We start from the raw sequence: 14879 nt of genomic DNA on the forward strand, positions 1-14879 counted from the left end.
CCCAGCGCCGCTCCTTCTTTGTACATCTGTCAGAGCCGGAGCAGGGCGAGTGGGGTGAAAAGAGACAAATTGGACCCAAAAAGAAGGCCATTCACCTTCCCCAGACCCCCCTCAGTCACTACACCCCTCTATCCCATTCAGGTTCTCGGCGGGGCCCTCAAGTGCTTGCTGGCTTATTCCATTTTCACTCCCCCTATAGAGTTCCCTGAGCCCACAAGTGTTTTAGCCTTCTTTTTTCTTTCCTCAATCCACCCCTAAGCGGCTTTTTGTAAGTAGAATGGCTCACTTTTCTCAGGGCCTGAAGCTGGCAGCTTTTTTTCCCTTTTATTGTCAACCACAGAGCTTTTCTGTAGCTCATTGTATATTTACTCAATGACTGGTTGCTGACCGTAATTCCAACTGTTTAGTTCCTCACAACATGGCCCCTCAACCCAACCACCCATTGCCCCGATATACAGCCATTCATTCTTCAAGGCACCGTGTTTTTATAAAGTTGCTCTTTATTGAGTCTCACTTGCCCGTTGAACTGACACTTGCAGGTAGAGTTCTGAAAGAGACCCAGATTGCCAGCCTGAAATGAAACTCGGATCTGAGATAAACATTTACTTTTCTCCTACGATGCCGTTGCTGAGGTGGCCGGCCATCCTTTTTCCCCTCAGCGCTCCTCCAGCCAGCTGCATGGACGCGATGCCCACAAAGCCCATTTTGTTGCCATTTAACTGTGCTCAAACAGCAATAAATTATCAGTTTTGATTGTGCTTTTGGTATAAAGGGCAAGAGCTGACAAAGAACTTTGAGTACACTGAGTCCAACGCTAATATTTTTATCACTCTTCAGCCAAGGAAGGTAAATATTTTAAGTAGGTAATGAAAAAGCCAAAATTCTTATACCTATAATGTCCTACAGGTGTATGTGTAAAAGTATTTTACAACTTTACTTGTAAGAGCCAAATGAGTCGTTTGTGCACAAGGTTCCTTTCCTCGTGTTCAACCGATGGTGCCATGATAAACTCCATGAAGGTTTGCATTTGATTCTGTTGCAGATGTCAGAGGGGGACTAGAGTTTTGATTTCTTTCTCCCACTGAGGATGATGCAAGACATAAAGCAAACATGGACTAGGACATACAGCGGACATACAGTATAATATCAATAACAACTGCAGGATTTTTTTTGCTAATGAACTGAAAGGACTTAATGAAGAAGATGACGTGAAGAAGGGCGGCTTCCCAAAGAAAATCAGAGAACTGATCATTTATTTCTTTTGAAGTCTGTATGCCAGTGGAGGGATCAAAGAAGCAAATGATTTTATACTTCCCAGACAATGTGTGGTCGTGCTGCTCTTGTGATTGAAAAGAGATTTTGGATTGGGTTTTCAATGTGCATTGTAGAAGAGACAGGCCATGGCTAAGCATTTTTTTCTGTGCCGCACTTTTGATTGAAAATGTTGAAAATACGTTATGATAATGAGAAATCATAATATAAAAAAAAAACACTCAAACATAAAATTTATTTTTCTAAACAAATCCATCCATGAGCAGTAGTCTAAAACAGATAGCATTTTGACCTTAGCGGATTTTGGACTAGCCGTTTAATGTGTCAACGTTACTTATGGTGTAGAATAAGAATATCGCCCAGTGCCCAATCCAGAGTCCTTTTCGACTTCTACACAGAGTTCTGTTCTCTGCGGGTCAAGCTTGGTTCTGCTGAACAGACCTGGAGAGACTAGAGCCTGTTGGTGTTGTTAAGGTCAGAGGGGGCCTGGCTGATGGCTTGTAGCTCGTTGTAAAAAGCTACGGTAGATGTACATCATCAACGAACTCTTACTGGTGAGAAGGTACCTCGGACTAGAAAGCAATAGAGCAATTTAGCCTGTAAGGCAGCATGGGTAGCGTTACACAACGTCTTTGTCCATATTTAAGGAGCCTCCTCCCTCACTAACCTTAATAACTATTATTTTTTTTCTTTTATCTGTGTGTGACTCTACATGGGGTTGTGTGTGTACACTGGTGTTAGCATGTGTGTAGTGAAAGTGCCAAAGAAAAAAACAGTGTTGCTTTGTGGGACTCAGCAGCCTTTCCCTCTCCTTCACAAGGAAGCCTGTCACTTGGCATTAGCATTGCCGCACCAGCAATCATCATTCCATGCCTCCTGCTAATTGCAGACACAGCTGGGTCTCAGCAGGACATGCTCTCTCTCTCTCTCTCTCTCTCTTTCTCTCTCTCTCTCTCTCTCTCTCTCTTTCTCTCTCTCTCTCTTCCTCTTTGCTGTACTCTCTCATAGAGGCTGAAACACAAACACACCCGAAACATATTCTGCTTTAGTTTATCAATGACGAAACACACACTGACTCACCCGGAAAAAGAACTTGATGGTAACTTGCTAACTTCAAAACATTTGACATTGGTGCAGTTAAATTAATAGAAACAAACAGAAATAGATAGTCACCCTTTTTTAGACTCTGTTTATAGATACATCTCTACATTAAAATGTATTTATTAAAATTTATAGAATAACTGTTCTTTAAAAAGAATACGATATGGCTACGTTGGTGAAACAATGTCGATATGCACAGTATACATTTGTCGATCATTTTGAAGTGCAGAGCTTGAAAATCGAGCATCATAGTGACTATTATAGTGTCGTAATGCACTTCTATCAGTACTCTGTTGAATATTGTCAGTTTATGAGGTCATTATGTATAATCTTGCGTTATTTATTGACATATTGATCTATCTATTGTGTGTTTTAACGTCCCCATGACATCACATAATTTCCTTCCTGAAACTCATCTTCCTACTGCTGGGATCAAAGTGAGTTAAGTCAGTGCAGTTATACCAGCCTCCTGCTGGTTCTGTCCTCCTTGGCTGGAGGCATAAAATATTTGAATGCAGCTTGGCATGCTGCTACTTGACTATTTAGGCTGATGTTTGCAGTGTAGCCAATCGAGGAGCAACATTCATTTACATTGGTGCTGATTGGATGTACACCGAAGAGCAGAAATAAGGAAGACTGTAGACGTTAGCTTCTGTGGTGGTGCTAAGATGGCTTCCACCATGCACAATAACACATATTACAGTATGTCTGGTGTTTGAATTTTTAAAGGGGGGTATTATGCTAAATCGACTCGGAGTGTTGCTTTGACTCATTCATTGATGTTTGAGAAATCTTTGAAACTCCCATGGCTCATACAATGTGCAGCCTGTTTACCCACCCATGCTCCCACCCCCTTTGAGCACCCCTTTTCCCACATCTCCCCCACACAGTTCCATCAGACTAGTGGCAGCAGCAATTGACAAACACCTGGTGGAGCTGTGTGTCTGCTGAGCTCCAAAGAATGGTAGAAAACGGGATCAATGGACAGCATTGAACCGTGCTGAAGGGGAAGTGTTGGAAAAATGTCAAATAAAGCTACAATGCAAAGTCAAACTTCCTTTGTCTTTGATATCTACAGCATTTTCATAGCAACTGAAGGTAACATAATCACTTTCCTGTGCTATAAAATGGCTCTATGTTCCTTTTACATTGATCACATTGGCCCAGCTGCATTTCCAAGTATCCACACTCTGATTTGGGGTTAACGTCTTTTCTTAGGGGCACATCAACAGGTCAGGAGTGAACCCACAACTATTTGATTTCAAGACATTGTGTCTTCAGGTACTTTAAATTATTTATGCTGTTTGTATTTAAACAGAAGCGTACATAATTAGCTAATTTTGGCCAAATAAAGACGTAATCTTGCATGTTCAGCTCCAGTGTACTTAATTAAAACTTCCCCTTCCACTGTTCCCTTTATAAGAATAGTGCATTGGCCCTAATTTACACCTAATAATGTTTGCTCATTTTAGAGCTACTCTTTTATCTTTTAAAGAACTGTGCACTCCATAGATTCAGTGATTTTTTTTTTCTTTTTTTTTTTACTCAGGAAAGTTTCAGATGAGGTCCTAAAATAACTAAACACATAAACAGACACACATGATTAGCAGAGGCAGAAAGAGGTAGAGTCCCAGGTTGGTTGTAATCCCTCTGTGCTCCCTGCAGTGAGGCCCCTCCTTACCTCTAACATTCCTGGCTTTCACAACACAAAAGCTCCATAGTAGCCCCACAAAGGAGAGCCTCTGACCAAACAAATCACTCGCCTTTTATGAGATTCTGTAAGTGTGTGTGCATGTCTTTAAAGGCCATTTCATGGTCTGTTTTAACACATTTAAGAGTAATCTGTGTTAGAAGCGATTGCGGTGGATGGCAGAATGAAATGCCAGCCCTATTTAGTATTCATTTTTTTAGAAAAGGAAAGTAGGGATTTTTTTTTTTTTTTTACACCTGTTAGTCTATTCATACTAGCTTTTAAACTAAATGAGGTCATTTTTGTGTGCAACAAGAGATTAAATGTTTGTTTCTTCTTGCGCGTCATCCATTTATATTTCTCAACATATATGGACAGTCATTATCAATGGATTAGAATATTGTTTCAGTAATTCACTTCGTGAAATGGATCACATAGATTAATCACCCTCGGGCTGATAATGTCGTAGCTTTTTTTCCTGTTTATTGCCAGGCTATTCTTTTTACAACCAATGAAGACTCATGTAAAATGAGAACATAGAAACGTGGGTTTATCGTTAGTACCTGCTTAATGGTTATCATTTTACTTTTAATCTGACAAATGAGCCTCGTGGAAATGCGTATTTTAATTAACTGAATATAATGATATAATTGGACATAGAGGATATAGTGTACAACCGAATCCATATCCTGCACAGTTGTGTTTCACTTAAGGGAGTTTCAGAAGCTGCCAGCATCCCTCTGTTTCTAACCAGCGCTCTGCTTTTAAGAGAAAAAATATTGGTGTCTCTGTATCTGTATTTCTTAATGATAGTTTTATTTGCTTTCTTTTTGCAACTGCCCATTTCTGCTGCTACAGAAACATTGAAACATTTCTAGAGGTTTGTTCATTACAATGAACTGGGAATAAGTAAATAAATCCATTGGTGTGCACGACCAGTAGCATTTAGTATTGTGTAGAAAATGTATTCATCTGTTGCTTTTCATCTGCGTAAATGCTACAAGTCTGAGGTACAGAGTGATCTGGAGCTGGTTTTCATCCAGGATGTCTGCATTCATCTTTCTGCCGCTGCAAATCATCCCAGTAGCATGATGCTGCCACCACCGTTCTCAACTATAGAGATGGTTCTTGGTCACCTCCCTAAGGCTCTTCCCTGCCAGTCACTCAGTTCTGATGGCCAGTCACCTCTGGGAAGAGTCTTGCTGGTTTCTAACTTCTTCCATTGACCAACGATGTAGGCCACTGAGCTCTGGATTCTCACCCTGTGACTCAGGACAGTCCTGTGTGAAAGGTCTACAGACCATCAGTCCTTTGACTTCATGCTTGGTGTCTGACAGTGCTGTCAACCGTGGCAGCTCATATAGTCGGGCGTGTGCTTTTCCAAGCGAAGTCCAAGCAACTGAATTTACCACAAGTGGACGACATTTAAGCTATAGAAACTTCTCAAGGATGATTAGCGACGTCTCAATTTTGAGCTTCTTGGCGAAGGCTGTGAATGTTACAATTCCATGATTTTCTTTTTTTTTTTAAATAAAGTTGCAAACATCAAAATACATTTTCCACAACAACATTTAGGGTATCTGTGCAAAACAATTTTGAGGAGCGAAATTAATTTAAAACAATTTGAAATAAGGCTGTAAGATAAAGTGAAAATGTTCCGGATGCCCAGTATTTTAACTCAAGATGCCACTGCTTACGCTGCAAACTATATTTACCCCTGACTGAAGCCATCAGCAGAGTACTTGAAAACACACTTGGAGCACTAACGTGTGTGTGCCCACCAAACACATGGGCACATTGGATCTCTGATTAACTTTGGTTGTCATATTGATCTAATAATCTGCAGACTTCCTGTTAGGACTGACATCAGACCATCAAAAAGAGAGTTTAGAGGGATGTGGGGAGGAAGATGGAGAGGTGTATCTTTTTTTTTGTTGTTTTTTTTGCATCATGCTCCCTACCCCCCTTCGTCAAGACTAAAGTGCTGTGTGAAGATTTGGGTGTGAAAACAAGTGAGGTTTCGGTGTGTGGCTGCATCTTGGGGTTTCAGTAGGAGCTATGAGCTGGTGTCAGATGGGGGCAGGAGGTCGTTCTCCCAGCTCTCACTCTAAGGGGGATGGACTAGCAGATGTAAATTTGTCCATGTGACAGTGTGTGTGTGTGTGTGTGTGTGTGTGTGTGTGTGTGTGTGTGTGTGTGCGTGCTCTGTCATTTCTCACCTTGTAAGGCCCATTTATGATGCTAATACTACATTGTGAGGACCAACTGCTCCTTACGGAGTCGTCATAAAAAAGAAGTGCTGTTTTTGGGTTAGGGGTTATGTTTAGGACTAAGGTGTGAATTGAACTTAGGTTGGGTTTAGGGTTAGGCTATAGAAATGAATGGATGTCAATGCAAAGTCCTTGTGAAAATAGAAAGACATACTCCGTGTGTGTGTGTGCGCACGTGTGTGTGTTGCAACGGCATGTATCTCGCCTGTGTATAGGTAGGGTTTCATCACAATGTTGTGAAGTGTCAAAACACACAAATGCACACACAGAGAAGGCGGCTGAAGACGCATGGAAGCTTCCCTCAGATGGAGCTTGTTAGAATGTCACAGATTTGATCCCTGTCGGGTTATGGCATTATTTATTCAGAGCCATATTACGCTTGTTTTGGCTGACAGGAAGTGCTAGCCCCCTGCTGATCTTCATGAGGCCTATTTAATACAACATCAGATAATTTCTCTGCCCCATGTCAATATCTTTATTTCTTAATGTCATCCTATTGTTCATATTATTTTTATTTATTGTATGTACATGTATACAAATGTATGTAGTTGCGGGTAGCTTGACTGTCTATTAAGGCTAAGTTAGGAAAGTCTAGCTTCCACATGTGAAGAAAGTTGGCTTTAGATTATCACGTAAAACAAACAATTTTATATATAAAAAAATATCAAATAATCTTTAGTGTGAAATGTAAAACAACCTGGGCCAATCCTTAAATCCATCAAACTATTACTGTTGCACGAACCAGCTAAACTGTGACAAAATCATAAATGAAGGTATGACATCATAGCAAATTAATCTAGAAATCAAATTCATCTCTGGAAGAATCATTCATGTGTTTCTGTGTCAGTTTTTTCTCTCTGTGTTGGCAGTTTTGGTTATGGAGACAAATTTATTGAACTTACTCCAATACCAAAATGTTAAATTATATCAAATGCAAGAAAAAAGTTGATACACTTAAAAGGGACGGTACATCCGTCAGTGAAAGATCTAAGAGATACTTACGTATGTGTGTTTGTGTGTGAAAACGACATAATTCTACAAATGTGAAACATTTCTTCTGAAACCCACTCATTTGAGATGTGATTACTGCACTGATTAATTAGATTTTCTATACTTTCATTCTAAGAGAAGCTACTCGTAGAAAAGGAAAAAGAAACAATGTACATCTATGGCCAATGTCTAAGACATCTTCCATTCTGCAGACTGCAGATAGAACCGATTGAAAAGTGATGCATTAAATGTAATGTAACATTTTCTTGAGATTGTTTGGGAAAAAAGAGGCCCGCTTCCATGTAAAATACAAAACGCTGAAAACCACGAGCACAAAATGGCTGCAGATGGGAGCTGCGTGGCAAGGTGCAAAAATCTACAGAAAAAGCAGGGAAGGAGGAGTGGGTAACGGGAGGAGGGAGAGCAGCCAGTCAGTGGATCAGTCACTCCAGGCCTGGCCTCTCAGCAGGGGGTTGTGCTCCGGGCGCGATCACAGGCCTGCTGCCACGCTGAAGCCTTCACAGGCACACAGTGACAGATAGGAGGCTGCTGGCACCAGGTCACTTCACTGATTCACCCCAGCACTGCTTCATCATAGCAGTTCTCTCTTATGGTCCTTTAAGCAAGCCTGACCTCCGTGTAGGCATCACCAGTTCATCTGCAGGTGTACAGTAAGATTCTAGCTATGGCTTGTGTGTGAATAAAAATGTTTCTGGCATGGAATCCTGAAGACCTGTGAAGTCTTGTGAAGACCAACTATGAGGGACTGTACTACCGCATCGCTTCAACTTTAGCCATTTGTTTTTCTCTTATTTTTTTGGCATGTATATTAGTACTCACTCAGCGCTCCACTGTCTCTTTATTAGGACAAAGTCTTTGACGCATGACTTGCCAGAAGAGTTGTCCCACTTAGGTTTTATTTTCCTGATACTGAGTCCCCAGCACAGCATGTCTTTAAAATCAATGACATTTTTATGTTTGAAAACTCGATGGCTTTTATAGAGCAGGAAAATAACACGGTACATTTATTCTAGACATTGTTTAAACCATGACTGTTTTAACACTGCAGTATCCTACTTTCAGAGGTGGGCAGAGTTCCCAAAAATTGTACACAAGTAAGAGTATCACTTCTTCAACAGAAATTTACTCAAGTAAAAGGGAAAAGTAACTGTCCAAGAAATGACTCAAGTAGGAGTAAAAAAGTATTTGGTGAAAAGGCGACACAGGTACTGAGTAACTGATCAAATGATCAGACATTTAATATTTAAAAATTATCCAATAAATTGGACTAAAATATAAATTTAGTGGAAATTTGATACTTTAAAGATGAAAATGACAGTAATTCTTATAAGTAACAAAAAACAACATTAGCATGTTTACTCTCTGTTTCAATATGACTTGTGTATTTAAGCTCATGACATATTGAGCTGAAAGTAGTTTGGTTTGGAAGTGGTTTGTGAACAAACCCCTCATAAAGACCTGTTGTCATAAATTTAGCTTTTTCCTTCAGACTTCAAAAATGTTATTTCATCTTCACACTCCACAGGTTTCTTTTCCAGCAAACCAAGCAAATTTAAATGTTGCTCATAACTTGCTGACATTCTGTCTAAGTCTACACAGGATTTGTGTTTGGCATTTGATTGCCAAAAATCATAACTGAGTCGAAGAAGGGATCTGGATTGATGATCAAAATTTATATTTTTGAGGATGCAGCAAGTCTAATTTGCAAGGCCCACCAATGAGTTTTATGATTACGTGTTTGGGACTGGATCAATGCCACCATGTTGGCACCAGGGTGTTGTTGAGGCATTTCACCATCCTCACTTTTACTCTACTAAAATGTAAGGACTTTGTCTCTGCTTGACATTGCTAAATATTCATTAAATTTCAAGAATGTTTAACCCTACAATATTAAACCAATCGCTTACTTACAGTAGTTAATAATAATGAACAGATGGAGCAGACCTTAGAACCATCTTCAGTGTTTGTGTTTAATCATGTCAGACTTACAGATACATCAATACTCCTTTGCCCGTCACGTTTTGTATCTTGTTGCCTACATCATGTGAAGATTCCATTCTGCACTCTGTTTTTCTGTGTCTTTGCTCCAGCAATGGTACACCAGCAGTATGAATCTTATTGGAACATGGCTGACTGACCGTATGGATCTGCAGCTGCATGTCTACCAACTGAAGATACTCATCAGGATTGTCAAAGTGAGAGCAGTGCACCGATGTCTGAATACATGCCAATTTTGTAAACTAATCTCATGATTATGTGAATATTCATGAGAATATTCAGGTATGAAACAGAAATAAAAGTATAAATTAATATTCACGTTTTTTTCTAAAGTTAAGCCTAACTTATCGTACAACCCCATAATAAAAACAACACTTTAAGCCGTTCTACAATTATGGGCCTACATAACACACCAAATGTCTCCTGCATCCGACTGCTGATAGAAACTTCCCAAATTTCACCCCCACACAACTCAGCTCTTTGATTGTGCAGCAGCCTGTCAACATTAATCACTAGCATTTTTTTTTTTGTAGAACTAAATCTTTTTTTTTTTTTACTCAAAGTAAGAATGTCCTATTTGTGACAAAGGAAAAAGTTTTTAAAAAATAATTTCCTCTGTCTTTACTGTCTGTTGTTCTTTGTGACAGAAAAAGTACCGTGATTTCCGTCTCCAGGGAGTTCTGGACTCAACATTGAACTCTAAGATGTATGAGACCGTAAGAAATCGACTGACCTTAGAAGAAGCTACCGCTTCGGTGAGGGAAGGAGGGATGCAAGGCATTACAATGAGGGACAGCGATGAAGATGATAATGATAACTAGATCAAAGATCCGGTTGCTACCAGAATGTCAAAATGGTATGGAACATTCCAATAACCCCAAGTTGTCTTTTCTTGAGTTCAGAACAGATTATCCAGTCAGTCTGCTTTTTTTTTTTTTTTTTTTTTTTTTTTGTTACATGGTCAATTAATAAACATTTCTGTAAAAGTTATTACAAAATGAGAACGCTTTGTGGTGATCAAAAACTGTTATCAAAATATAAACAGTGCATCATCTCTCACTATGCTGGCCAACTTTTCATTGGTCTCTGAAACACAAACCAGCTGATGAAATATGAAGTCCTTTTCACCTGTTTTTGCTACTGAAACTTGAAAAACCCTAAATAGCAATCCACAAACAAGTGATTGGTGTCTTAAAAAAAAAAAAAACTGATAATTGATATTCATCCCTGAAGTAAATGGCTCGGCAGTTGTCATGGCACCTATTATCAGTAATGGAAAGCATGACAGAGTGCTAAAAAGGTTGATTTAGAGGTCGTAAAGACTCGTCGCTTTCACTGGTAACTTATCTGATTGACTCTCAGACCCGAATCTCTGCTATATTTGCTTCATTTGATGTGAACATTTGCCTTCTCAGATGAGGCCCCCAAACCATAGAAACCATCAGGACTAAGTGCAACAGCTTGTAAACAACAGTTAGTTCACTCCAGAAAATGTTATATTGGTTAAAGTAACTGCAGAGGACACGCACACGCAAAAGTAACTTAGATGGTAGACCTTACCATAGGTCTCACACACACATTCAGATCCTTCCTAACTTTGAAAGCAACAAATATCGAAACATTATTAAGGGTTGTGGTTGGCTTACTTGTCCAACTACTGATGAGTGTGAATAATCCGGAAAAATATTTGACAGTATTCGGCTCTGAGATGAAATTGACAAAAACACCCAGAGGTGAGAGAAAACTGTTCTCTTGCTGTTCTCATTTATGTTTATCAGACATCTGTCCCCTTAGCAGGATTTAGAAAAACGTCAACAAAATTAGCGATACCAAGTTTAAAAAAAGAATCTCTGGGACCCAGAACCCGTCTCCCTCCTTTTACTGCGCTTTTCTTTGACATTTATGTAAATTTTTGTGACATTGTCGTACAGCCAAAAACGTATATTGTGATCTTGACTTTTTAAGAACCAAACTTGAATATATCTGTACTTAAAGTTCTTTTCAGCCAAATTTCTTGAAATTTCCCAATCATGTTCATTTAGTGATGTGTCTAGTTACAGTTTAAACCAGAAATTTACATACAGCAAATAAAAAAACACATTGTTTTTCACTGTTTGCAGCTAAATCGGACCAAACCTCTTTTGTTTTAGGTTGGTTAGAATTACAAAAAGTATTTGTATTTGCTAAATGCCAGAAAGCTCAGCAATAACATTTTTCAAATATTGTTTTGTAACTTTTTTTTAATTTAGAAGTTTAGTTATATCTGATCAAAATCAAAGAAATTTGTCTGGAATCTGTATGAATTGGGCCAAACCTTTTAGGACTCCTTCCCCAGTAATTTGAAAGAGTTCTGGTTCATTCTGCCTGATAGAAAAAGCATAACTCTTCCAGGTTTGTAAGCCGTCTCACAAATTCTCCGCAGGACTGAGATTGGGTCTTTGTGACGGCCGCACCAAAACACTGTCTTTGTTGTCCTTACATCAAGTCTTTGGCTTTTCTTTTGGGATCAATCTGCACATTTTGGACCAAAAGACGTTCATCTCTGGGACACAGAACCCGCCTCCTTCCTGGTCTGTGTGATGGCTGGACATTCCCATCATGTCTACACTTACATGTAATTGTCTGAACAGATGAACACGACACCTTCAAGCTTCTAGAAATTGTTCCCAAGGATGAACCAGACTGGTGCAGCTGCACAGTTTTCTTCTTGACATCTTGGCTGATTTCTTTTTACTTTCCTATCGGATCAAAGGTGAAAGCCGTGTGATTCAGGTGTGGTCTTAAAATACATCCACAAGTGTTCCTGTGGGAAACCCAAAAGGTTTGACCCAAGTCATGAAGCTTAAAAGACAAATATCAATGATACTGAGCTAACATATGTAAACTTCTAAGTTGCAAAAATCTCTCAAAAAATATCCTCATAAAGTTTAGGCATTTAGCAGATAAATATCATTTTGGTAATTCTAAAGACTCCCCACATACTTACAGTAGGGAAACATCAACCAGGCATTCTCAAGACAGACTGAATGCCGACTCAAAGCGGATGTGTGCCGGACATGTCCGGTGTAGCACAGCAAATCTCAGTAAAGCGTTTTCACATTTAATCGTTTTGTATAGAACCCTGAACTGATGAGGTTGAGAGAGCGACCAGGACACCAAGCAGCTAGATTGTCATTACAGCGTGCTTTGGCTGCCCTGGTGGAGGAGAAACGGGGCTCAGTGCCCAACTAGATCATCAAACTTACTAGTATCCATTCGGATTGTGGGACTTGAAGGAATTTGGCAGGAAGAATATAAGCGGTCGGTAAGCTTGACTATGAAATCTCAACCGTCCGCAGTGTGTGCAGAACCCATGTGGTTCACAGGATACACAAAGTAGGCCAGAGTACCGGAGCCTCAACTATCCAAAAATAAAAAAGGTATGGTCTGATTCAGTTTCAGTGAGAAAAAATTTGTTTTTTCTTTTTATTTTGGATGTAAATATTTAGTTTCAACTGTATTTGATAAAGTAAATTCTAGTTGCATCATAGAAAACTTTTCTGGTCTAGTCTAAGCGAGGGGTTGGGATAGTTAAAATGTTTTTCTTCTATTAAAAAATGATTTAGGTGATGATGATGGTTGATTAATGTGTGAAACATGGAGCTGGTTGATGTTAGCCTGACTTTTATTTAATTACAAACTTCTGTAGTTAAAAGTTGGTTAAATCAATTCCTTTGTTGAAGTTACAAAATTTAGGTTATGGGAAATCAATCTGGAGCCTGCACAGATGAAATAAATTCAACTTCATAAAAACACACCCTTTTTTAAGTCTGTTTGCATGAGACGTTAAATTGTATATTTGGTTCAGAAGTATTTGTTCCTTGTAGCTGTGAAATTAAAGTTAGAGAGAAAAATCCTGGAGGAGTTTTGTAATTGTATGTTTTTTCAGTCTTTCACAACTAGAAAACATCTCTTTCAAAAAGGCAGCATTATGTAAAATCTCCTCCTCTGACCTGCAGTTTCTAAACTTCGGCCTCACAGAGATCTCCCCCACTCAGCTCCTTCAGACTAGCCAGCAGCAATTAGCAAACATCAGGTGGAGCTCCGCCTCTACTGACCTCATAAGAATTACTTCTCAGTGCATTACCGTTAAAAACATTATTAAAGGGTTAATAAATTAGCCTTGTTGCGATGACTTCCTAAGGGCTGAGTGTCAGAGCAGGACTGTCTTAAAGAGACAGAATCCCAGTTTTAAATTATGAAGTCTATTATCTTTGACGTCATATTTGACAAATATGCAGCAATTTACAACAACTGAAGATTCGTGCTATAAAACGGCACTATGTGTCAGGAAAATACACAACAGCCTTTACATCATTAAGTATAAGTACAAATTGTATTCTTTGAGTGACGCTTTTAAAAAAGTTTACATTTAAAATTTGGTCCCAGTTACAAATAAAAGATACAGAACTTCAACTTCACAGTTACAAGTCACAAATACTTCTGTGCCAAATATACCTTCATATAGATGCGGTGAAATACTAACTTAGGTTTGCAGGTTTTTTCATTTGTTCTTGTAAGAACATGTGACAACCTCTGCTTAAACCTGTGGCCAACACTTGGTTTGTTCCGGGCACAGATCCATGGTTTAGTAGCTTTTTCCTCAATTAGTATTCTAACTCTAAACTTTGCTCTTGTAATGTCGATATCACCACTGCAAAACAGGCAGGAATATAATAAATCTCCCTATAAAGTTACAGATAACATTGATTAAAAATAAGCTGCCTTTAGTCAGAAATCGTTAAACCTTTGAGATGATTGCATCTGTGTTCTGTTTCCCTCCTTCTCCTGTCTTTTTGTATTAAATGGATATGTTAGCAAGGTAATATGATTGGAATCTTGTTTTTATTACATTAATGTATTCAATTTTTTCACATTTATCATTTGAAAGCAAATGTCTTATTTCATATAAAATACCTTTTACATGATTGAAGTATTTCCCATTTCTGATGTACATTTTTCTACGTGCCCTTTGCTTCGTTCCAGGGTGTACGATGTGGCTTCCACGCCTTGTATTGGATTATTGTAAGTGAAGTTTTGCTAGTAGTTTCCTCCTATCAGATGTTTTCTAACAATGTTCTTCTTGAGCTTTGTGTCATCCTGTGTAAAAGTACTGCATGTAGCTGGTGTCCACTCCTCAAAGTGCTTTTGCTTCATGTGTTGAAATCACTGGAAACCTGGGTTTTGCCTTCTCGAAGTGCCCATTATTTCCGAAAACATTTAAATAAAAGGTAAATAAAATGTGAAAATGGCTGTCAGCTCAATTATTTTACTTTTTTTTGAAAGGTAAATAAGTGCATCGTCTATGACGGAGTATTAGGGCCACGCTAAGGAAAAATAAGAAATAAAATTACGAGGATAAAGTTAGAATATCCATCTATCCATCCATTTTCGAGAGGCGGGGTTACACCCTGTACAGGCTGCCAGTCCATCGCAGATGTTAGAATATTATGAAAATAAATTTGTGTGAAGTCATTTGAGAATAAACCCAGGTGTTT

General features: G+C 38.9%; 1 protein-coding gene across 5 annotated transcripts in view; it reads left to right on the top strand.

Annotated features, from left to right (window-relative positions):
- Positions 1–14630, top strand: part of cadpsa (Ca2+-dependent activator protein for secretion a) — an 89912-nt gene extending 75282 nt beyond the window's left edge. For 4 of the 5 annotated variants that reach the window (XM_016680624.1, XM_016680621.1, XM_016680625.1 and 1 more), the window contains 2 exons: positions 9435–9539; positions 9990–12248. In XM_016680624.1, coding sequence (XP_016536110.1) covers positions 9435–9539; positions 9990–10163 — 279 coding nt within the window. In that variant the 3' untranslated portion in view covers positions 10164–12248. Of the gene's footprint in view, positions 1–9434; positions 9540–9989; positions 12249–14367 lie in introns of those variants that run through there. The other variant, XM_016680622.1, reaches the window with a different exon arrangement.
- The last annotated feature ends 249 nt before the right edge of the window (positions 14631–14879 follow it).

The sequence above is a fragment of the Poecilia formosa genome, unplaced genomic scaffold (genome assembly GCF_000485575.1).
Source record: "Poecilia formosa unplaced genomic scaffold, Poecilia_formosa-5.1.2 Scaffold249, whole genome shotgun sequence".
Classification (NCBI taxonomy): domain Eukaryota; kingdom Metazoa; phylum Chordata; class Actinopteri; order Cyprinodontiformes; family Poeciliidae; genus Poecilia; species Poecilia formosa.